We start from the raw sequence: 25,212 nt of genomic DNA, 5'->3' as shown, positions 1-25,212 counted from the left end.
GTGGCCTATATATAGGCATTTACAAAACCACAATCCCATAGGATTCGGAGTCCTAATCTATTACGGAGATGCTAATCTATCTCCTAACAGGAAACCTATTAGGCTAAGACACACACAAGGGTAGAATAGTAATTCTCCCGGAACAACATTTTACTTTTACAAATTTTAGAGAGAATGTAACAATAATTCCCTTTTTTAAGATCGAGTTTTATTCATTGATAAAGAAAACAAACCATGACCTAGAGAATAAGGGATTGTCTAACTTAATCTTGACCACATAACCTAGGAAGTAAAGGGGTACACAGCTCAAACCCAACTTTGAATGAGTTCCCCTTGCATATACAATATGTGTGTTGATCATGTACTAACATCATATTGACATGATAACATATAGTCCATAACTAATCATTGAACCAGATTCAAAAAAATAATTAAACATCTAGAAGTTTATCATCTGTTAAACATATGAATACGAGAAGTCTTAATTTTAATATTACTATTTTCATTTTTATTGTGTTAATTATTCAATAAGAATTAGAGAAAATAAAAAACTGTAAAAGTAAATATAAATTAGTTAATCTTGATTATTTATTCAATGTGGAATACCGACGTAGATCTGTGCGGATATGAGATTCCTTTCCTTGAGGAAGCTTATCGAAACAGTCCCGTTCATCTAGTGACCAAGGAGAAATAGACAACTACCGTTAGATTACAAGAAGGCTAATCTAAGGGATGAGATTTAATTACCTAACACTCTTGTAGTCGGATTTAATTACCTAATCATCTTCATTGAAAGTTTGAAACACAGAAACTGAAATGGGTCCTGATCTTCAATCAAAGAAACTGGGCACAAGTGATCTCTCCAAGTGAACTTAGTTCCTAATTAAGCATTCATGATTCATTCTCACTTGACCTTCCACATTGTAACCTTCACCATCTTGCTTTTGTTTTGGTGGGTTCATCTGGCTCTGTGGTTTGAGGCTGGGTTACTACTCCAAGCAGAGACGCTCTTTGCTCTTCCTAAAGGTTTTCAGTGTGTGTTAATTGTGGAGTTCAAGGAAAGGTGAGTTCGGTGTAGTGTTTGTGGGATCAGGATGGTGAGGCGGTGAAGATTGTAACAGATCGAAGAAGAGGAAGAGAGAACAAAAATTGGGGTTTTATCTGGGTCTTCAATTCTGGACAACAAGATGTATGAGGCTGTTAGAAAATGGAGGAGTTAAAATTTGCAGGGATTTTCTTCGATCACCAGTTTGCTTGCAAGTTTGAAATAAGATTACTTTGTTCTTTTGGAATTTGCTTTGTTTTTTCCAGAAGTTCTCTTGATGTATTATCATCAAGTAATTAAATTAGTCTCATTATATCATAGCCCTTGGATTAAAAGAGGGCATTAAATCTAACGGTAGTTATCCAAATTCTTCTTGGTCACTAGGTGACTAGGTGAACGGGACTCTTATCCGGTCTCCCTTTTGGGAACGGATTGTATTCACCTCACAGACATCGATTACTATTTTAAAATAGCGGAAAAACTTCCAGTCATTCATTTTGAGTTAGTTGTCTTGCCTGTTTATGTCTCCGAGAACCGGTTTACTTACATGTTAACTTTCCATTGACGCCGTAGCTACGAAGCTTCAAACTTCTTCGATGTATTGAACTTCAAAACAAATCGAAATTTTCTTTGTTAGAAAAGTCACATGAAGCAAATCAAAACCAGCAACTAATTAAAAATCATCCTTGAAGACTTATGATGCTGAGAGCTAGATATTCACTTCAGTCCAAAACAACTAATGGTGATTACAATCATATAAAATCCATTAAACATAACAAAACACACAATGGGATGCATATCCCATACTCCCATGATTGGATAAGAAGCTAAAAAATAAACTGCCCATAAACCTAAAGCCCATGAAAAAACACAATGAGATTACAGAAGAACCAATTCTTTGATTCAAGCTCGATTTTCGAAATCCGGTGAGCCCAGAGTTTAGTTTAATAAGTTGAACAGGGATCGAAAGCAGCCGTTATTCTGTAGCTCCTCTGAAGCCTCAGGCTCTGCAAAATTGTTGTTTTCATCGATGAATTCGCGACGGGAGAACTCGGTTCAAAGACCATTTCTAAACTTGGACTAGCTAAAGTCCATTTAGCACTAACGGTCACGTGTGCCACGTGTTGACCGGTGCCCAAGCACCGCTAGAGTACTTAATAGGCTCCCCTCATTTTTTGGTATTCTTTTATGATCTTTTAAATTTTGGAGTGAATTTGTCATCCTAGTTCTCTTGTGCTGATAGTAAGGAACACTAGACCCCATTATATTATTACATAGCAGATGTGGGTTATCTGAAAGTGGCTTTTCAAGGCTTTGGGTTGCACTACTGCTGGGCACATATTTATCTGGGAACTAACTTTGGTCATGCGCTTTAGGGGTGATACTTCCAAACCGAAAATTGAGAACTGACTAGAAAAAACAAAGCCTAAATTGAAAAAAAAAACCGAACTAAAGAGAAACCGAATAAAAAAACTGAAAATTGAAACAATTTCAGTTCATTTCAATTCATGGTTCGACCCGAACCGTTTAGACCAAACCGACCCAAAATGACTAAGACAGGACGACGTCATTTAGTTTTTATATATTACCCTAAACGATAACCTCGAGCTAGCATTGTTCTCTACTTCTCTTCTCAAGTTCTCAGTCCTCAATTCCTATTCTGCTATCCTGATTCACCAGAGAGCCTCTCTTCAAGACTTCACGTTGTTCGTCTTCCAACCCGACAATAAGGAGCTTGCCGAATTTGCTGCCATCACTCTCGCCATCGCGTTGGCATCAAAGTCTCTCTACTCTAGTTACATTGCACCCTCATAAAGTTGTAGTCTCTCTACCTGACGTCAACATCGGATAGTTCGCACTTGCTCGCCGAAACCATTTTATTTCCGAGCGGCAAATATTTAAAGCTTTCACTCACTCCTAGAGGCAGGTCTCTCCTCCAGGTAAAACCCTAATTCCATTTCGTCTACCCAATCACTCTAATCTCTCTTTGTTTCTCATGCTGGTCCTTAATGAATTTTGAATTGAATTTGAAGTGGAGAACAAACTTATGTCTTTAAGGTCTACAAAGTGTTAATGGAGTCTCCTCGAGAGCATATATATGTTTAATTAGGGGTAAGTACACATGCATAGTTGTAGCAGCGTTATAGCAATATTAGCATGGTTCGGGATGAATTGTGCTCGCTCCTCTTCTAGTCATGTTTAATTATACTGGCCGGAAGGGAATTTGAAATTTTCACTCGCTGATGATGCACAATTTTACTTGAGAAGAAAGAGTACGTAATCAAGTGTTTACAAAACTTAAGGAATTTGCGATCGTTTTGCCTGCGATTTTTATATGCATCAAATTGAAATATCCGACTGGAGGGCGCCACTGTTCTCCGATTTCATTTTATACATACATACAGGAGCCAGCTTCAATACTACTATTTCAGCAGTTCCTCATCTTATATCTTTTATATATGGCTTAAAAATCATAGTTGTCAACTGATGCGTTGTTAATTATAGTCTATATGTATTCAGCGCTATATGTAATATTGTAATGTATATATATAGTGATCGATAAGTTGATTACTATATGTCCCGTATACCCACATGCAAAGAGTGAACAAAAACTCGCTAATAAATATACCACGGCTGCTGGTCATGATTAGGGAGCTAATTAACGACAACCTTATCCTCTCCTATGATTTGGATTCTTCTGACCTAAGTTTCCCTACTTGTCTTAAAATCTCTATTAAAACCCATCTTTATGTTTTATTTTCAAAGACTCTTCTATCTTAAATTAATGCCAACCCAAACTTCATTATCAAGTTGTTTATCATTAATCGTTATCCCATTATGGGATAGAAATTCTTGGACAATCTAACACGACATCTCACTGTCCATTCTCATATACAGGGCAAATTGATGAATCATGAATGTAAAAGTACTTGATCCACAAGAAGCCGGCCACAAGAGACAGGGTCACGTCGTAAGAAAAAATCAAACATATTTGTAAAGAACTAAAGATAACATTAAACAATACATACTTGAGAAGGACCACGTGTGATCAAGTTTAGGCACTAGGTTAACATTTTTCTGCGGAACAGTACCATGCAATGCATTTATGATAGGAATTGAAATATAAATAATTTCTTTAATATTTTGGTGAAAATTTCTATTTTTTTTTACATATGGATTTATCTCATACATACCAAATGTTTCTCAGTGGAAATTTTCTAAATTTCCTGATATTTTGAAATTTTCGAAATCTTTCGATATTTTCATAAACTAAGGAGATGATGATTATTCTTAACAATATACTCATGGGTCTACTTAAAAGGAAATGATGAAAATAGAGAAAATGTTTTACCTAATAGATCCTCTGTGATTTTAAATTACTCATGTAATTTCACATTTAATGTATCATATATATATAAGACGTGATGGTCGAGTCTCTATTTGGGTTCTCAACTATAAAAATATATATTTAAAGTATATTTTTAATAATTATCGACGATTGTTTCATTTAATGATTATTCTTTACTTGGATCTGTTTTTATGCTATTAGCTATTCTGTTGATTCTTCTCCAAACAGGAACCACCGATTTACAAATATCATTAACCACAGAATTTAGTGAGCGGCGCCAAATCTGAGAGCATGAGACAATGATGAATGGGACGAAGACTTTATTATTGGTATATCGATCGGTCCAGCACAGATTGAAATAGAAGCCGGTTCGACATAATATACTCAGGGCTCTACTTAAGGAGATAATGAAGTGAAAATTTTGAACCTCATAGATCTTTTATGTGGTTCTAAATCACTCATGTAATTTCATGTTTAACGTATCATATATTTTTAAAGCGTGATGGCCTAGCCTCTTTTTGGTTCCCAACCATAATATATATATATATATATATATTTAAAATATATTTTTAATAATTTTCGACGATTGTTTCATCTCAACAACTCACTAGAGACTAATAGTTATATAATAATTTCTTATGAAATATAGTAGATAATTGATCAAATAAACATATCTCAAAATTTCATTCAAAATTTCCATGTTTATATAATTTTTTCATTAATTTACTCAATTATTTTTTATAATCGATATTTTCCGAAATTTCTGTCGAAATTTTCTAATTTTTAAACCCTAAATATTTTAGTCATTGATTTATACGGATTTGTTTAATATACATTCAATGCATGCTAAATATCCCACACCCAACAGTTGATAATTTGTATACTATACATTTGATGCATGATATACATCCTACATCCAACAATTGACAGAACAATGTTGACCGTCGGATGTGGGATATATAACATGCATTAATGTATACTAAAATTTTCCCATTTATGCATGTAGACACTGAATAAGGCCATAGACCAGAACTTTCCTTACCTTATCGTTACCATCTGGTTTTGCCGTATTTTTGTAGCAGCCGGCTTTGTTTACCATGTGTGTCTTAAAACATTTAACATGACCTAAATACAACTTATAAATACTAATCGAGTCTTTATTCCCATAACGTAGCAAGCTACATCGATCATTTCAGAAGTTAACACAGATTCGATAGAATACTCAACCTAGCCTGCTGATACATACAATATATCTCTCTAGTAAGGCACCAAAATGTACCTCAAGTCATCCATTCTGTTAACTATTCTCTTGATTGCATTGGCTACAACCTTGCCTAACGCGCAAGGCAAAAACGTCCCCCGCGTCGGATACTATTCGCGTTCGTGTCCTAGAGCAGAGTCCATTGTCAAAAAAACCGTCCAATCTCACTTCAAATCTGATGCTACCGTTGCTCCTGCCTTATTAAGGATGCACTTCCATGACTGCTTTGTTCAAGGCTGCGACGGTTCTGTTCTTCTTGATGGTCCAAGCACCGAAAAAACTGCCGGCCCTAACCAAGGATTAAGAGGTTGGGAAGTTATCGATGATGCAAAGAAAAAGCTTGAAGCCGCATGCCCTGGGGTTGTTTCCTGTGCTGACATTCTCGCCCTAGCTGCCCGAGATTCTGTCGTTTTGGTAACTAATTAATTCCATAAGCAAGCTACATTATTTAGTTTGTGCATTATTACGTGCATAATACATTAGTTACACGGCAACTAACAATTATTCAGTAGCATGCTGAAGATTGAGTTCGTTTTTATTTCTTTGCAGACCAAGGGAATCGATTGGAAGGTGCCTACTGGAAGATTTGACGGTCGTGTTTCATTGGCATCGGAGACTTCAGCTCTGCCTGGCTTTAGAGACTCCATCAAAGTACAAAAAGAAAAGTTCAAAAATCTGGGTCTCAACACTCAAGATCTTGTCACTCTTGTTGGTAAGCATTACGTGGGCTTGTTTTTGTCTAGTTTCAAAATATTTTACTTCTTACTTGAATGATCGAGACGACTAATTTTCATGAACGTACTCTGTCGATATTCTTTACTCTTTAGGCGGACACACCATTGGGACCACAGCTTGTCAGTTTTTCAGCTACAGACTCTATAACTTCAACACAACTGGAAATGGTGATGTTACAGACCCTGCCATCAGTCCTTCATTCCTTTCTCAACTAAAATCACTCTGCCCACAAAACGGTGATGGAACCAAGCGTGTTGATCTAGACACTGGCAGCGCAAACCTTTTTGATACGAAATTCTTTAAGAACTTGAAGAATGGACGTGGTGTACTCGAGTCAGATCAAATGTTATGGACTGATGCCTCCACCAGAAGCCTTGTCCAGCGCTTCTTGGGAGTCCGAGGCATGCAAGCACTGAATTTTAATGCAGAGTTTGGAAGGTCTATGGTGAAGATGAGTAAAATTGGTTTGAAACCTGCAGCAAAGGGTGAAATTCGCCGCGTTTGTTCTGTAATTAACTAACTGATGGATTAAGATCAGAAGCGGGCAAAAGGGCAGTCGGTTTTATTATCTTGTTCTTGAAATATTATCTAATGTGCTTAAAAGATTTCTTGGTTTCTGAATGTTTTAGTTTTCTACAAACAATCCTTTGTACGTGTAATCGAATCAATAAATAAAGATCCATCATTCAGTCTTTTAATTACTAAGACGACAATATGTGTAGCACTGTGTGTGCGGTGTTATTTCATCATGGTTTCACGTTTTAACGTTCGCGTACTGTTTTACAAGGAAAATCCTACCTCGTAATAAAAGGAACGTAAACTTTGACTGAAGTAAAACAGAAACTTCTAATTGTTTGAATCCCTGTTCAACCCGGAAACCTTTTGCCTAACGAAAAAGTTTTTCTTTTACTTCAGTTAAATATTCCCCTCCTAATTCTCAAAAAACGATTTTTCCCCTCCGAATTCTATTGGATTACAATTACTTATCAAGCCGTATATGGAAATCGCTAAAGGAACCTCTATATAAACCAAACCCCCGGGAACATTCTTCTTCATTAACTATATGCTAATTAACTTTTGTTGTGATTTTATCTTGTACGATCGGGTTTGTACGTTGAGGTGTATATATATATATATATATATTTATTTATTTATTTATACAGTTTTTATCCAGAGTGAAGTTCCAATTTTGGCACATTTTTCGGTCAAATATTTTCACCATAAGCGATTCAATATTTAGATATGCTATTTAAGATCATCTCTATAAAGTTTCATCCAATTTGACAATGATTTGAGCTTTCAAAATTGAGATTTACACAAACGGTTCACGTTGAACAGTTTTAATTCATTCATTGATTTAATCTAATTTCAATACCTTAACGATGTCCGAATTAGATGAAATTTTGTAGAGGTGATCTTGAATAGCATACCTAAATATTGAATCGCTTATGCTGAAAAATTTGACCGAAAAATATGCCAAAATTGCAACTTCACTCTGAAATTTCAGAGTGAAGTTCCAATTTTGACACACTTTTCGGTCAAATATTTTCACCATAAACGATTCAATATTTAGATATGCTATTCAAGATCATCTCTATAAAGTTTCATCCAATTTGACAATGATTTGAGCTTTCAAAATTGAGATTTACACGAACGGTTCACGTTGAACAGTTTTAATTCATTCATTGATTTAATCTAATTTCAATACCTTAACGATGTCCGAATTAGATGAAATTTTGTAGAGATGATCTTGAATAGCATATCTAAATATTGAATCGGTTATGCTGAAAAAATTTGACTGAAAAATGTGCCAAAATGTGAACTTCACTCTGAATTTTCAGAGTGAAGCTTCACTCTGAATAGAGACTATATATATATATATATATATATGGCCTTTTAGGTAAGGAGGTCCTTATTTTAGCTTAAGGTATGGATTTTCATTTTTGACCAAGCTTTCGATCGATTTGTCACATCTCCACCGTCCCATTTCTAGTTTATAACGTATAGATTATCTCTACAAAATTTCAGCCGATTTCATCACCGGTAAGGTACTCATAACTTCGATTTTCTACTCAAAATATGAACGGTTCTGGTTCGACAAATTCAATACGTTCATTGGTTTTGATTAGTTCGATACCTTAACGATCATGAAATCGGCTGAAATTTTGTGGAGATGATATATACGTTATAACCTAGATATTGGATGGTGGATATGTAAAAACTGGATCGAAAAGTTGATAAAAAAATGAAAATCCGTACCTTAGCTAAAGGTACGGACCTCCACACCTGAAAAACTCCGTATATATATATATGTATATATATATATATATATATATATAATCATTTCCAAGACGTTTCCAGATTGATCGGTTGAAGTAAAGCAAATTAAGATGAACCCTCATGAGGAGAGTGAATATCAATCTCCCCGGTAGGTCCTATTTTGTGCGTAAAGAATTGTGGTTTCTTTGGGTCTGCTACTACAATGAATATGTGTTCCAAGCAATGTTCTAAATATCCCGATATATCTTCGATATATCTCCCTGATATTAAGAAAACGATACGATAAGTTACTTATCGTTGTATTATATCGGTCAATTAAAAAAATTGAGTCAAAGAGTGATATATCGGGTAAAAAACCGAGTTTGACCCAATATATCAGTGCTTTAAAAAAAAATTAAAACAACATTGTTTTTAAAAAAAATAATTCAAAGAAAATGACAGATTCGTCGATAGGATTCGATGACGAAAGAGTTATGATGAATGATCACCTCTAGTTTTATTAATTAATACTATTTATGTATTTTAATAGTCAAAACAATCAAATATTTTTTGTTTATGAAGTTTATTTAGTACATTTTGAAGTATAAGTTTTAATTTCTCAAGTAGTTGGTATATTTTAAAGTATATGTTTATAAATATATTAAATTTAATTAAAAATGAGTAAAAACGATAAATCCGATATATTTCCGTTATATCCTTATTTTACAAAACTAACACGATGTCGATACCGCTATTTAGACCATTGGTTCTAAGTGTTATAAGGACTTGATAGTGAAACAAGAGTAGCCTAAGCTTGATGTATCAACACATCAGTGACACAAATTCAATGTTCTAGCTTTAATTCAAGGAAATGTCTAAGAAGCTTCGATGATACATGCATGCATGCAGGATTTAGCTAGTGGCGACTTCTTGCTTTTCATTCCATGCATGCCAGTTAATTAAACTAGTACCTTAAATTGTCAATATTTTGTGGATTGAATTTAAATTACGTAGAACTTACACTGAAGAAAACAACCCGTCAACCAAAGTTCTTAGTACCTTGCTAGCTGCTAGGTTAAACAGTTAATTGCTTATTCACGGCCTGTGACGCAGCTTCGTGCGAATATTAGATAGAGGAGCTGGGGGTGGTGCATGGTGAGCTATCTGCTCATATGCATCCGATCCATCCCTAGCTAGAAACCCAACTGGCCCTTATCGTAATTTCTTGCTGCTAGTCGCCCGGCGGTGAATAAAGATACGGCATATACGTAAACACCCATCACTTCAAAGAGCTGTTCCATTATAAAGTTAACAATTTTCGTTATCTTTTACTAGATTCTCGGTCAATTGACATGCATTACCTCTCTTCCTTCGATTTTTATTTTCCTTCCCTTTGGTATTACGCTATGTATGTGTAGCTGTATTCCATTGATAAAAAAAAAGATAAAAAAAAACGAGAGACAAAGACAGAGAGGTTGCTATGCAGTACTGGACATATGCCAGTATGGCAGTATTATACAGAAAAGTTGCGAGTCATGTACGGTGGCGGTGAATAAAGATATATGGCATTATCGCAAGGAACAAATGGGAGATCAATGTCTCGATCTTAATTTGATTATGAAACGCTATATAATAAATACAGTTGACAACATCATCGAACAAATGGTGAATTTCGCCGCGTTTGTTCTGCAATCAACTAACTGATGAAGATCAAAATCTAGCATTCAATTTTTTTTCAACAAACATTAATTCCTTTGTACGTGTAATCAAATTGGTAATTCAATTTTTACCATAACCTTTATATATATCTCAATCACAAACATTAATTCTTTTTGTTTTCACGTTTTTATGTGGGTTCATCTGTTGTACATTGAAGTATGTCATACATACACTGGTGTGTGGTGATAGAGTGAGGTGTCATAACATGCACGAAGGTGTGTGGAGGAAAAAACAGATGCATGCTATACATCAGCGTATGTTAGAATTTTCCTTTTTATGTTCTAGTAATATTCGCAGTAAAAAAAAGAAATCAAATAACAAACCCTAAACCCCAAAACTAAATGGCCCCAAAAGGACTGAATAAAAGTGTTTATGTGAGTTAGACTCCTCTTGATGTCTACTAAATAACTCTTTTTGATTGCTACCACTATCACAAAATGCAAATAACAACGTATACAACGTTCATTACATACTTCTCAAAATTATTTTCTTAGACTAATGATTAATCATTAATCTCGCCACACATCTTCATATCATATTATACATATATCAAATTTCTGTTTATTGTTACATGTCCGATCGAGTAGTCGAGCACGTACTTAGCCTCCGTTGAAGTAATGAAATGATAATATATGTATTGTGTAGTCTGGTATGCGTGATAGTATCGGAAGACCGCAGTGACGGAAAATTGTGATTCAGCATCCCGATCAGCAGTATGTATCAGCAGTATGAATATATAAATGTACATCTCAAACTGCAGCTCTTTGTTATTACATATGACAAACGCATATGTGCACAAGCTACACCTCGACATTATTAATGAAAAACTAGAAATCTAGCTAGGCATATTAGTGGTCTGTAGATGCTGGTGCCCTTGTTGATGTTGATAATGTTGTGTTGCCGGTGGTGGATGAGGATAGCTCCCATGAGATAATTTGGCACCTAATTAATTTCTTCTCTGCGTGCCTGGCTTTAGCTTTTTGCAGCTCCCCCTTTGCACTTGCCTCCTTCACTTACTGACGCTCTTTTGCTATCTTCTTCTCTTCCTGAGTCCTTGCTCTTGGCCTCTCCAACTGTAATACATGTTACTATTCATTAAATTTCCAGAAAAACACATACAAATGATGAGGTATACATCAATGAAATAGGTTGTGAATCGAACTAGTGCTAGCTAGATGGAAGATGATAATTGACCACCTTCTCTTTTACTTTGGTTTTGTAGATATTTATGTGCTCTTTGGCCAACCAGACCAGATTGCTAAATGTTTCCTTTGCGACCTGCTTATCTTCTTGTTGCTGTCTTGCACACCAGAAATCTCCAAAAGAATTTTCGCACTTTGCTATGGAGCTTGTAACTTCGTCTCACCAGGGTCGAGCACTCCTAAGACTTTGTTTCCATGACATTGGGATAAACACAAGATAACTAGGACTCGAGTAAGGATGTGTATATGTAGGGGGAGGTATAAGAAAGGATCTGAGAACAATCAGAAGCCAATAGCCATGCGATAATAAAGATCTAATATAAGAGGTATCTTACGAGTTATGGGACAGCTGATCCGCGTTAGTTAGCAGTTACACATGGCGAGCATGCATGCATACCCTTCCTTAGAAATTCTGCCACGTACATCGTGTCATAGCCTTTTCGGCTAGCTAGCTCTCAACGACATCGTTGATCGATATCTTGAAACCTCGATCAGCAACTGACTAACTAGATTGTATCGAAAAAAACTAACTAGATTCGTAACCTTATTCTAGCACTCGGAGATCTGCAAACCTCTTTTGAGTTTAGGTCTTCCGTTTTTCAATTTCCTCTAGAAACCTACATGATAGTAGCACTCCTACCGACTAAAACCGTTTTCCATGCCGACCTCAAACTACTTGTGCCTAACAGGCTAGCACCAAATCCTAATTTTTAACTCTTCCGCAAAATTAGGAGTTCCATGCGCATAGTTCAATATTTTTATTTTATTGTTCAAAACTATCGATTCACCTCATCAAACAAGATTTAGTCTTTATTTTCTCCTTGTGCTAGATGACAACAATTGGTAAGCTTGTACTAAACGTAATAAGGCAAAAGGAGAAAACACAATAAAGCAGATATATATCCAGAAGAGAATAATTTCAAAGAGCTTCATTCCACGTACGACTGAAGGAGAACGCATGTAGAAGGGCGATGAAACTGCATGCCCAAGTTGTGACAGTCGATCGCTCGAAAATGAAATACGAGGATATATGAAAACGTAAAATTCCTAAATCTACTCCATCTCGATAGTCACATCTCAAATAAGTATGCATGAACCATCGTTCGATAGAAGTAAATTTACATGCAAGGATGAACCCTAATTTATAATAACGCACAGTCCATTTCTGGCACTTACAAGGAAAAACAGCAGACCAAACATCAATACTAAGGCTAATTGCAAGATGAAATCCTAAGTCAAGGTACATATTAATTCACCTATGTAGCATGGACACCGCGACACCGACACGACGCGACACCGCGGGATTACAAATCTAAAAAACTTAGATTCCGACACGGTGCCGACACTGAAATTTATATATAATTTAATATATTTATCAGTGCGTAAATAATATATAACACATGAAATAATATCAAATTAAAATTTTAAGTTCATTCCATTGCATAACAATTAAAAAAAATAAGGAAATAAGAAAGGGAAAACGATAGGGTTAAAACAAAATTTGGGTTTTTTGTTTTGTTTTGTTTTCATTTTTCATTTTTTTATCTAAAATAATTATGTACCGTGTTGGAATTATGATGTGGTGTGTTAGTCAAAGTGTCAGGAAAGTGTCGGAAAAATCAATATTACTGAGACACTATTTAGCGTGTTGGACACGGTGTTGGGAAGTGTCGGAGTGTCGGACACTTCGACAAAGCCAACCTTAGAAGTATCGGTGCTACATAGATATTCACAAAAGCATCAGAGAAACTATTTAACGCGCATTCTAGACTGCCAACTAATACTAGATATATGACTAGGCAGCTATTGACCAAAAACAAAAAAAACTAGGGCAGCTTCCGGATTGTGTGACTTCCCAGAGGATACACTGAGAATGCACTCCCACCCATTGGAGCGCCGGCAGCCGTTGTAGGAGCTCCAGAGGTTAGTTTGTCCGCTGCTCAGCTTTGGAGTCATGCAGCTTCATCTTGGCTTCTGCCTTTTTAGCTCTTCTCTTCTCCTCCGCCATTCTTCTGAATTAATATTTCTCTTATTGTATATGTACATCAATTAACCAAGTAACTTGTAGCAGCAACCTTCTCTTCCGCGTTGGCTTTGTAAGTCTCTGCTTTCTCCTTAGCCGCACTGGCCAAGTTACTCATCTTCTCCTTTCCAGACTGCATATTGACGATCTGATACTTGTCCTACACGCACCATAACGCTACGATTTCGGATTTGCGATATGAATTCCAAACGCTATGAACTCCAATTATGCGAACCATATATCCAGGTGTCAGCTTAAACCAAACAAAACAAACGGTATTGAATACATACCCAGATGGAGACGAAGAAATTCATGAAGGTTAACAATGAAACTGACACGAGAGCAGGTACGTTGTGAGCATGCATGGCGTCGAGAGTGGTAAGCTGCCACAATGTGTTATGGTTTTGGTTTTTTGCTTCTCATTTCAGGTCAGATTGATTACAGAACTCTATTTTTTTTCCTGTCTTTTCTTTGGGTGAGTACGAGCGGCGCCGCCTGTAATAATGATACATGATCTGACAAAACGGTGGAGATCGATTTGGCCGGCCCTCTATTATAGGCGTCCCCCTGTATCAAATTGAAATATCTGACTGGAGGGCGCCACTGTTCTCTGATTTCATTTGATATGTACATACAAGAACCATAGTATTGAAGCTTTCAACGCTTCCTCATCTTATATCTTATATATATGGCTTAAAAATCGTAGTTGTCAGCCGCCTCATTGTTTTGTAGTCTATATGTATTCAGCACTATATGTAATATTGTAATTGATTACTACTAGGTTAAGATACCCGTGGGTAGTACTATTTTTTTAATGGCACGTTTACTAACTTAGAATGGAACTCTTGACGAATGGAATTCATCATGAATGAAAGATGTAATGAAATTGTATGTGGAGATTCAATTTCATTAAGTTGTTTACTTATAACATTGAATCATATTAGAAACAAAATGAATTAGATGTTGTTTATTTATTGTAAGGAATCAGAACTAAAACCAATATGATTATTATAATATCTGTATATAAATAAAGTCACATATTTATTTTACTTACTATACAACAAGAACTTATACCTTTCGATAATGATTAAATACAAGACTTTATTCATATTATTATTTACTTTATGTTTCTTTTTCATAATCTCATGGTATCAACTAGATGTCACATATTGATCATATATAATATATATACTTCTTTAATAAATTTTTACTAGACAAAAATTGTCACTAACTTTGAGTCTTCACCAATATTTATATTGTTTACTCTTGAGTCTTAACAATTTTAGACGTTCTTATGCGTCTTGTTATCTTTTATTGTTTTTACAAATGCGTACGTGCATTCGTTATGTTTATTTCTTTTCCCGATACTGATGCATCGCTCAATGTATTGTTTACGTACTTTTCAGTTAATATAGCTAATTTTCAAAAAACAAAAACATATATATATAGAGTTGGACATTATGAAAATATTGATTTTAAATGAGAGTAGTTTTGGTAAGAAAAATTGATAACCGAGCTTTGATATTGATATCCACCTCTCTTCTTGGGTATCAAATTAGGGGGTTTGTCAGGATTCGATTCTTCTTGATTAAGAGGTGAGACTCACATTAATTCCAATTCATTCATGTTTATTGGAATTAATGTTTTAGTAAACGATGGAATTTACTCATCCAGTAATTAATTCCTCCATTCTCAATTCAATTTAAGGTTAATAAACGTGCCATAATAGTACTCTACAATTGAGAAAGAAAGAGATAAACCCAAAAAATCGGAGAAGAAGAGGAAAGATTGAGACCCAAACAAAAGAAAGAATTAATTCTTAGAGTGGGTAGCAATCGAGTAAATAAGCCCAAAAAAAACAGAGTCAATCCATGAGTTTATGAACAGTAAATCACTAAATGATAACTAGTAAATATGTCCCGTATACCCACATGCAAAGAGTGAATAAAAACTCGCTAATAAATATACCATGGCTGCTGGTCATGATTAGGGAGCTATTTAACGACAACCATATCCTCTCCTATGATTTGGATTCTTCTGATCCAAGTTTCTCTACTTGACTTAAAATCTCTATTGAAACCCATCTTTATAATTTATTGTCAAAGGGTCTTCTATCTTAAATTAATGCCAACACCAACTTGATTATCAAGTTGTTTATCATTAATCGTTATCCCATTATGAGATAGAAATTCTTGACAATCTAACACGACATCTGACTGTCCATTCTCATATATAGGGCAAATTGATGAATGTAGAAGAGAAGTACTTGATCCAAAAGAAGCCGGCCACAAGAGACAGGGTCACGTCGTAAGAAAAAATCAAACATATATGTAATGATAACATTAATCAATACATACTTGAGAAGGACAACGTGATCAAGTTTAGGTACAGTAGGTTAACATTGTCTGTGGAACAGTACCATGCAATGCATTTATACGGATTTGTTTATTATATATCCGATGCATGCATCCCACGTCGTCCAATAGTTGATAATTTGTCTACTACACATCTTATGCATGCTATCAATGTATATTAAAATTTTCTCATTTATACATGTAGATACTGAATAAGGCCATAGAGCAGAACTTTTCATACCTTATCATCACCATCTGGTTTTGCCCATTGTATTTTTGTGCGTAAAGAATTGTGGTTTCTTTGGATCTGCTACTACAATGAATATGTATTCCAAGTGCTATAAGGACTTGATAGTGAAACAAGAGCAGCCTAAGCTAGATGTATCAACCAATCAACCATCACAAACTTTGTCAATATCAAACGAAGCGAACCTACTGTTTCTGCGGATGTGGATATTCAAGCTGATTCAGTCGACCCAAAAACTATTTTTATGAACTCCATCTTTTATTTTGCGTCGCAAAAACATGTTTCTGATACGACAGCATCATACTTTACCTTCGGGTCGGACCAAAATAACGTTGAGGAAAAGAAGCCGGAAGGCAAGAAACGGTGCACTAGCTGCAACTAGCGGGTTGGTTTGACAGGGTTTAATTGTCGTTGTGGTGACCTATTTGTGCAGTACATCGTTACCCAGAGAAGCATGATTGTTCTTATGATTATCGTATTAATGAATGCGAAACCTTGGCTAAAGCCAATCCTGTTGTCAAAGCTGAAAAGGTTGATAAAACCTAAGTTCAGGTAACTAGTTGCGTTTCATTGCTTGGATCGATTTGAAGATATAGGGAATTCATTTAGCTTTGAAGTGGTCGTTATGGAGCTCTTGGGGTGCGTGAGCGATGGAAAAGGGAAATTTAATGCTTTTACTTTGTTTGTGGTAATCTGAGTACATTTAGTTATTAAGTTTTACGCACAAAGTAGAATGGAAAAAATCAATGTTCTAGCTTCAATTCAAAGGAAATGTCTAAGAAGCTCGATGATACATGCATGCAGGATTTTGCTAGTGGTGACTTCTTGTTTTTCATTCCATGCATGCCAGTTAATTAAACTCGTACCTTAAATTGTCAATATTTTGTGGATTGAATTTAAATTACGTAGAACTTACACTGAAGAAAACAACCCGTCAACCAAAGTTCTTAGTACCTTGCTAGCTGCTAGGTTAAACAGTTAATTGCTTATTCACGGCCTGTGACGCAGCTTCGTGCGAATATTAGATAGAGGAGCTGGGGGTGGTGCATGGTGAGCTATCTGCTCATATGCATCGATCCATCCCTAGCTAGAAACCCAACTGGCCCTTATCGTAATTTCTTGCTGCTAGTCGCCCGGCGGTGAATAAAGATACGGCATATACGTAAACACCCATCACTTCAAAGAGCTGTTCCATTATAAAGTTAACAATTTTCGTTATCTTTTACTAGATTCTCGGTCAATTGACATGCATTACCTCTCTTCCTTCGATTTTTTGTTTTCCTTCCCTTTGGTATTACGTAATGTATGTGGAGCTGTATTCCATTGACAGAAAAAAAGAAAAAAGAGAGAGACAGAGAGGTTGCTAAGCGGTACAGGACATATGCCAGTATGGCAGTATTAGACAGAAAAATTGCGAGTCATGTACGGTGGCGGTGAATAAAGATATATGGCATTATCGCAAGGAACAAATGGGAGATCAATGTCTCGATCTTAATTTGATTATGAAACGCTATATAATAAATACAGTTGACAAGGACCAAGTATGTGATCTAAACTCGAGTAGCTTAATTGCAGAGTTGACAACTGTCGAGTAGCTTAATTGCAGAGTTAACTACTGTTTAGAAACTTCACTGTGTGCATATGTACACATATAATTGGCATGGTTGATCTCTTATGTACTTACTGACTAGAATCACTAGATGCTTAATCAGTTACTTTTCGAGGAGGCAATATGCTTATACATATATAATTAATAGATCAGTAGCTTAATCAGTTACTTTTCGAGTACCTTAATCAGTTACTTTTCGAGGAGGCAATATGCTTATGTACGTACTTCAACTACTATATTGTGAATTCACTAGTATTGTTACAATAATCAGGTATAGATCGATCGTAACCTTCATAACAGCCTAGTAATCTAGTATAGATGGTTCAGAAATGAAGTGCATATAGTTTAAGAGCTTAAGAAATAGCAAGAATTTTCAGGTGTGAACATAAAAGAAAGAAGTTAAGGCAGAGAGTCATTCTAGCATCGATTTGGCGTATATGGATCTAGACTAATAGAATTGTCTAATCGATCTGCTTAGAACGCGTCACTTATCTACAAACTTGTATCGACGAGCTCTACAACTTTCGTGAGGGAAGTTTTCGCAACCGAGCGACGGAATAAAAGTCGATATATACCTTCGGAAACGTAACGTTTTTCTAATTAAACGTTCCGAGAACGTTTCCGTTTTCGTTTCGTAAAGTCGCAAACAATTAAATTCATTTTAATTGAATTTCACAACGTCATAGAATTCAAGACAAAACCAAATACTGTTTCGAAAAAAATAGGGTTATTACATTGGGTAATCATTCTCACTCAATTCAATGATTATAAGAATACAAGTAAATTCAAGCACAAGAAAAAACTAAGCAATTAAAGAGGCCGGATTCACCAGCCACCTAGCAGTCTTTGTTTACTTCTCTCCGCGTTTCTGAACTCCAATAACATTTTTACGGACAACCCCGTACTCTATAAATAGATATCACTCTGAAGATATGAAATCACAACCAGCATAAACACAATAGTAGCTATCTAGAACTCTCAGTTTCTCATCCATCGATCTAAACGTTAATTTATACATTGATTTCGATCAATATACTGAAGCTAGCTAGGTTCGAAAATGTACCAGAAGTCCTCCATTTCCGTTGTGTTTCTGGCCTTGCTTGCCCTGGCTACCACCTTCCCCAGTTCGGTCCAAAGCCAAAGCACCCGAGTTGGATTCTACTCCAAATCATGTCCTAGGGCAGAGTCCATTGTCACAAGAACAGTTCAGAAGCATTTCAAATCCACTCCTGCCATTGCACCTGGCTTATTGAGAATGCACTTCCACGACTGCTTCGTCCAAGGTTGCGACGGTTCTGTACTCCTCAACGGCGCAAACACTGAAAAAACTGCTGGCCCGAACCTTGGATTGAGAGGATGGGAAGTTATTGACGACGCAAAGACTCAACTTGAAGCTGCATGCCCTGGTGTTGTTTCTTGTGCTGACATTCTCGCCCTTGCTGCTCGAGATTCTGTCGTCTTGGTACGTTTTACCTTTCATAATTAACCTAGAAAATCGATTATGTTCGTAGTACAGAGTACAGACACTAATTAAGTCGTTTCATCCCTGGTAAATATATATGAACATGATTAATACACATGCACGGATTATAACTAATATTCTTGCAGACAAAGGGAATCAATTGGAAGGTGCCTACCGGAAGGTTTGATGGACGAGTATCATTGGCATCTGAGGCTAGCAATCTTCCTGGCTTTAGGGATTCCATTGATGTACAAAAGAACAAGTTTCAAACTCTTGGTCTCAACACTCAAGATCTTGTCACGCTTGTTGGTAAGTAAGCTTGAATTATACATACTTAAAGACGACTAGTACTTGCTAAATAACAGCAGCCATATTCATATATAACATTTGTACCTTCATTAAACTGATATGCATCTTAATTAATTTTTGAATTTATAGGTGGACACACTATCGGCACTTCAGCTTGCCGGTTCTTCAGCTACAGGCTTTACAACTTCACTACAACCGGAAACGGTGCAGACCCAACCATCAACCCTTCATTTGTTCCTCAACTACGAGCACTCTGCCCCCAAGGTGGTGATGCAGCAAAGCGTGTCGATTTGGACACAGGCAGCGGAGCTCGGTTTGATGCAACATTCTTTACAAACTTAAGGAATGGTCGTGGGATACTCGAGTCTGATCAAAAGTTATGGACTGATGCTTCCACAAAAAGCTTTGTCCAACGGTTCTTGGGTGTGAGAGGCTTGCAGGCATTGAACTTCAATGTAGAGTTCGGAAGATCCATGGTGAAGATGAGTAACATTGGTGTCAAGTCTGCAACTAATGGTGAAATTCGCCGGGTTTGTTCTGCAATAAACTAACTGATGAAGATCAGAAGCACACTTTAAAAGGAAGTCGGATATCAAGTTATTCTGTTTTATGCATTTGTTAGCTCATCAATGTGTGTATACAAGCTAAATAATAAAATAAAATGACAATTTCTACAGATGACAAGCTCTAGTGTTTGGTTCCTTTATCCTAATTTCAATCCAAATACTTGGTCAGTCTTCTTTGTTTTAAATAATATAGTCGATCACAGAAATGTCCTTCAGTTCATGCATGGCTAGCTAGCTATAAATTTACCGGCTTGCTTAATATAATTCGATCCAAACAATAATTATATATATATATATATATCGCAACAAAAATCCAATTACTACTAGAATTCATCCCTGCAATACTCGTTACCATTATCTCACTTTTATTTTAGATAGAGGACTAGTACGGCTGTCCTCGAGCATTCATTAATGAAACTGTCAAATATAAGAAGGGATGTGAAACATAAATCCCTGATTACAAAAGACCTAATATAGTATCAAAGATCCATATAAATAAGTAATCAACAACGCACCAACTAGCAAAGACTATCACTTGAATAATGATTCTATTTGTTTTGAAATAACAATGACATAATGAAGATGACAATATACATGAGTCCCTAACAACAATGAAGCAGTAATTACATATCATAATATCTATAAAACAGCCCTCCCACTATGTTGCCGCCGGAAGATCAATCTGACGACACTTAATCTCACCTTGCCACTAGGCGGTAACTGCAACGACCATTTGACGAAGCAAGGAACTCGCCGTCTACCTAAAACAAACAAGGCACAAAGAGTGTACACACGAACATAAAGCTCAACTATCCCTATGCAACTACTGTAGTGAATTATTAAACAAAACAACCAATTAAACATAGAAAATAAAACAACAAGCTGGTTAAGACCTATGAAGAGAGTCCAACACTTATTTTCAGGCCATACTGGGCCCAACAGAAATCTCTAGGCCCACAGCCAAAGAGGGGCAAAGAAAGCCCAACAATTGGACCAAAAGTTGCACCGTCAGTGCACAGGAACCACCAACGCTCCAACATCCCGATCTGTACGCCGTGGTCGCATATGGTCCCTGACTTCCAATAGGTTAAAAACGCCGGCCAAGAACCCACAGCCTCCGCCATCCACTATTGAACCCTTCAAACTTGAATGCTTAGATCTCGAGGAACAAGATCTATCAGCGATCGAACAAACCAAGTTCCTCCACCCAGCGCCATCACTGATCTCCCCTCCCGCCGCTGATGCAAGACCTGACTCCCTCCGCCACCACACTCCCCCATCCCATGCAAACGCCACAACAAACTTCAATCTAACCTCAGACCCACTACACCTCGATCTTCGACCACACAGTCGGTGAACAACAACCATGTCCCGTTCGACCGCACAGGCCACACGCCAGCGAGGCCAGAGGGCAGCTAGACGAGAGACACAAACAACTGCGCGGAACTTTTCTCCAACCCTGGCGCATTCCTCTCTAAAACCTGTCCATTAAAACTGGGTAATTTTCACAAAAATTCTGTTAAAATAAAGCCATGCAATCCAACGGTCGAGTAACTCATCCACATGGTTAACCCGTACAGACGCAAGCACTGCATCCCGCACCCGTTTTCATTATCTTCTCCCTCTAAACCCGGCCACCAGAATTAGAAGAAGAGAGCCATAATCCGATGGACCACGCCATTCCCTGCAACCCCTGCATTCCTCTCTACCGGAAACCCACACCTCCCCGCCACGTCACCTTACCGAGCATCACTATTCGCCACTCTAAAACATCGAAATGGCGCCGCAATTCGACGACGTCGGAGCTCCAAATGCCGGTGGAAGTAAACGACCGGACCGACTCCGGTTCAGTTCCGAAGCACAAGGTCACCGTCCACGACAGACAACGCGGCGTCGTCCACGAGTTCTTCGTCCCTGAGGTAACAATACTACTAGTCTTACTCATCAGTTGCCGACAATTTGTTTCGAAATATTGAGCTGATGAAAATTTGAGTGTGATGTTTACTCTTAATCTTGGTGACATTTTCAGGATCAGTACATATTGCACACGGCTGAGGCGCATGACATCAGTCTTCCGTTCGCGTGCCGGCACGGTAATGTGATCATTCATTTGTGTGGTGATGCGTTATAGTTGGATTGCAAATTGGTAGAGTAATGGTGGTAATGGCAATGTGCGTTTGATTTGGCAGGTTGTTGTACTAGTTGTGCCGTGCGTGTGAAGTCTGGGAACCTTAATCAGCCCCAGGCACTAGGGATCTCTGCTGAATTGAAATCACAGGTATGTAATTTTTCGAGGTTTGGTTTGAATTTCGCAATGCCTGCTACTTTCTTTGGTTGTCTGCTTGAGTTGATATAGTAACTGTCAAAAGTAGTAATCCATAGAGCTGGAAACATGTTGCAAGAGGACATGCTTCTTGTTGAGAATTACATATGTTAGCTCCTTTTAATTTATATCGAGGAGTTTTTGTGCCTGATTCTCGCACACAAGTTCACAATGATCATTGTAGTACTGCGCGTACTGTGTTAAGTTCTGAATAAGTGATGACATTTGAAATACTTTGGAAATTGGTAATGAAATATTTTGAGGAAAATGAATGATGTGGAATAATATTGCCTTAAATGCAGGGATATGCGCTTCTTTGTGTGGGATTTCCATCATCTGATCTTGAAGTGGAAACACAAGACGAGGATGAGGTAATGTATAGAGATTTACCATGCGCTTTCACAACTAGAGTGATAGTCCTAGTTTGTTCAGCCTCTAGTGTGAATCTGTTCAGTCATTAAAGTGTCCTGTGAACTAATTGTCATGGAATTTCTCGTACCTTCTACCAATGGACTCAGTCATATGTTTCCTTTTATGTCATTTGTTTGTTTTTGATGGCATCATGCCCCATCCTGATTTCTGCAAAAGTTTACCCTAGCAATATTCTGACCCTGAAGTCCTCAACCACCGGAATCATCTCTCTCTCTCTCTCTCTCTCTCTCTCTCTCTCTCTCTCTCTCTCTCTCTCTCTCTCTCTCTCTCCCTCCCTCCCTCCCTCTCTGTATATATATATATATATATATATGTTTATTTCAAAGTTCTATTAGTCTTTCTATTTATCAAGTTCACAGAATTTTGACATTTATGGTACTTACAGGTATACTGGCTTCAATTTGGAAGATATTTTGCGCGGGGTCCAATTGTGAGTTGTTAATACTCTGAAATTGCCATAAAAATATCTAATCTGCTAAAACTGGCAATGGTTAACATGGAACAAAGAAATCATAATTCATGCCAAAAAAAAACCCCTTCATTTGTGGTTATCTCATCTGTTCTGTGTTTTTATGCTGCAGGAAAGAGATGATTATGCATTGGAGTTGGCACTGGGCGATGAATAAGCAATGTAGAATATTTGATTTTGGAGACCGATCTACTGAGTAAGATATGTTGTATCCTTTGTCCTACTATTTTATATACACTTGAGTGTACATCCATGTTGGTTGGTTAGTAAATTGGAAATTATTTTGACTTTTTTTTTAATGGTCATGCTTGTTTAGTTTCGATCAAACAAGGCCCTGCATGGCTTGAATCATTTCTCCAAGTTGACCTCTATGTAACCAAATCTTGTGCAATATAATCTACATTTCAGAGTGAATCAGTTGTATATGTAACCAATGCCAAATTGCCAATCTATTGATAGCTGTTATTTTAGAATTGAGAACTGTTTCACTCCACATTGCACTGAATCAATCGCCTATCATGGAGAATTACGTAATATCATGGCACTAGTAGTTTTGTTGATGAGCAAAACAAATAATATGAGCAGATGGATCTGCTTGGCCAGCTTGTTTGCTATATGTCTTTGCTTTGTTGATTGGGCAGGGCTGTATTGAATAATTGGGCACAACCGCACAATATATCTTTCTCTACAATTAGAAGGCAATACTGTGAAACTTTATAGAGAATGATGATTGGGAAATCTAACAGAAGATTGTGAGATTGTACCATGTCAGGCATCATGAACCGGTTTATAGTTGTGTGTTCTAGTATATACTCTCTCTAGTTATTCATTCATACTAAATGGTTTATATTTATTCGACTTGCATATTCCCTTAGTGTTTGAATGGCTATCTTTTGGATCTCATAACAAGATTGTTAAGCTGTAATTTATGTACTTAGCCTCTCCAATTATTTGTACTACATTATAACCTCGTTAAATTAATATCCGATTAATTAATAACCTCGCTAAAATAATATTTTTTCTCGGTTCCGACTCGGGGCTAACATGCTAAATTAATATTTTGCTAAATTTATAAGATAATAAAAATTTAAGAATTCATATAGACCCCATCGACTTTTTAAATTAATAATTGCATAATTTATATAATAAATTTTACATTTATGAGGATTTTATTGAAGAATTTTGTTGATTTAATTATCATCAAATAAAATAATATAATACATCAAACAACATAATATTCTAAACAATAGTATCTGTGATAAATCCAACAATTTGGTGAATGAATAAAAAGTTAAAAAAAAATTCTTTGAAAAATTGAAAGAAAATATTTATCATAACTTGATAAATTAATAAGTTATTAATTAATCGATAAATAATTTATCGATATATTAATATCTCGTTAAAATAATAAATTTCTTCAGTCATGAGCCTATTAATTTATAGAGGTTTTACTGTATATGGTCTTAAGTTTATTAGAGAAAAATATTTCGTGCTATTTGAATAGCCATCATCTTTTAGATCTCATAACAAGATTGTTTAGCTTTGGTAACAAACTATTGGAAATAGCACCAGAGTTACATATGTATCTTGTGTGGGCTTGCAACTATAATACTTTATCCTTTCTTTTCATATATACTTTTCTAGAAGTATCCGAAAATCCATCTTTTCTTTGAGTTACAGAAAACCCTAACTATGTGAGCCTCCACCTCCGTACTATTAGCACTCTTCGTACTAACCCTAGTATGGTTATTTTATAGCCACCATTTTTGTTTATCAGAATGCAATGTTCTAAATTCGCTAGGCGGTATGCAGGCGGATAACCAACTCCTAGCGCCTAGACGGTTAGGC

At 36.5% G+C, this 25,212-nt stretch overlaps 3 protein-coding genes and 1 pseudogene across 3 annotated transcripts; all 4 read left to right on the top strand.

Annotated features, from left to right (window-relative positions):
• Positions 1-5,667: 5,667 nt before the first annotated feature.
• LOC126796157 (cationic peroxidase 2-like) lies at positions 5,668-6,924 on the top strand. The gene is made up of 3 exons (XM_050522923.1): positions 5,668-6,069; positions 6,205-6,367; positions 6,483-6,924. Exons 1-3 carry the CDS (start codon positions 5,668-5,670, stop codon positions 6,908-6,910), a joined length of 993 nt encoding a protein of 330 aa, XP_050378880.1. The 3' UTR covers positions 6,911-6,924.
• Positions 6,925-13,887: 6,963 nt separating this feature from the next.
• Positions 13,888-16,740, top strand: LOC126795532 (zinc finger A20 and AN1 domain-containing stress-associated protein 8-like; annotated as a pseudogene).
• Positions 16,741-18,771: 2,031 nt separating this feature from the next.
• On the top strand, positions 18,772-20,191 carry LOC126793472 (peroxidase N1-like). The gene is made up of 3 exons (XM_050520007.1): positions 18,772-19,265; positions 19,412-19,574; positions 19,704-20,191. Exons 1-3 carry the CDS (start codon positions 18,861-18,863, stop codon positions 20,123-20,125), a joined length of 990 nt encoding a protein of 329 aa, XP_050375964.1. The 5' UTR covers positions 18,772-18,860; the 3' UTR covers positions 20,126-20,191.
• A 1,616-nt stretch (positions 20,192-21,807) lies between these two features.
• On the top strand, positions 21,808-23,799 carry LOC126795120 (ferredoxin C 2, chloroplastic). Its single transcript, XM_050521941.1, has 6 exons — positions 21,808-22,059; positions 22,170-22,233; positions 22,330-22,418; positions 22,766-22,834; positions 23,281-23,325; positions 23,477-23,799. Exons 1-6 carry the CDS (start codon positions 21,808-21,810, stop codon positions 23,519-23,521), a joined length of 564 nt encoding a protein of 187 aa, XP_050377898.1. The 3' UTR covers positions 23,522-23,799.
• The last annotated feature ends 1,413 nt before the right edge of the window (positions 23,800-25,212 follow it).

Source organism: Argentina anserina, chromosome 5 (assembly GCF_933775445.1).
Source record: "Argentina anserina chromosome 5, drPotAnse1.1, whole genome shotgun sequence".
Lineage (NCBI taxonomy): Eukaryota > Viridiplantae > Streptophyta > Magnoliopsida > Rosales > Rosaceae > Argentina > Argentina anserina.
This window is presented reverse-complemented; position numbering and strand designations above follow the sequence as displayed.

Bases quoted from the DNA above. Each gene is read 5' to 3' on its own strand.
- LOC126793472 (XM_050520007.1), top strand. From the start codon at position 18,861: ATGTACCAGAAGTCCTCCATTTCCGTTGTGTTTCTGGCCTTGCTTGCC. The intron at 19,266-19,411 runs GTACGTTTTACC...ATATTCTTGCAG, and splicing joins CTCGAGATTCTGTCGTCTTG to ACAAAGGGAATCAATTGGAA. The intron at 19,575-19,703 runs GTAAGTAAGCTT...TTGAATTTATAG, and splicing joins AGATCTTGTCACGCTTGTTG to GTGGACACACTATCGGCACT.
- LOC126795120 (XM_050521941.1), top strand. From the start codon at position 21,808: ATGGACCACGCCATTCCCTGCAACCCCTGCATTCCTCTCTACCGGAAA. The intron at 22,234-22,329 runs GTAATGTGATCA...TTGATTTGGCAG, and splicing joins TCCGTTCGCGTGCCGGCACG to GTTGTTGTACTAGTTGTGCC. The intron at 22,835-23,280 runs GTAATGTATAGA...TGGTACTTACAG, and splicing joins AAACACAAGACGAGGATGAG to GTATACTGGCTTCAATTTGG.
- LOC126796157 (XM_050522923.1), top strand. From the start codon at position 5,668: ATGTACCTCAAGTCATCCATTCTGTTAACTATTCTCTTGATTGCATTG. The intron at 6,070-6,204 runs GTAACTAATTAA...ATTTCTTTGCAG, and splicing joins CCCGAGATTCTGTCGTTTTG to ACCAAGGGAATCGATTGGAA. The intron at 6,368-6,482 runs GTAAGCATTACG...TTTACTCTTTAG, and splicing joins AGATCTTGTCACTCTTGTTG to GCGGACACACCATTGGGACC.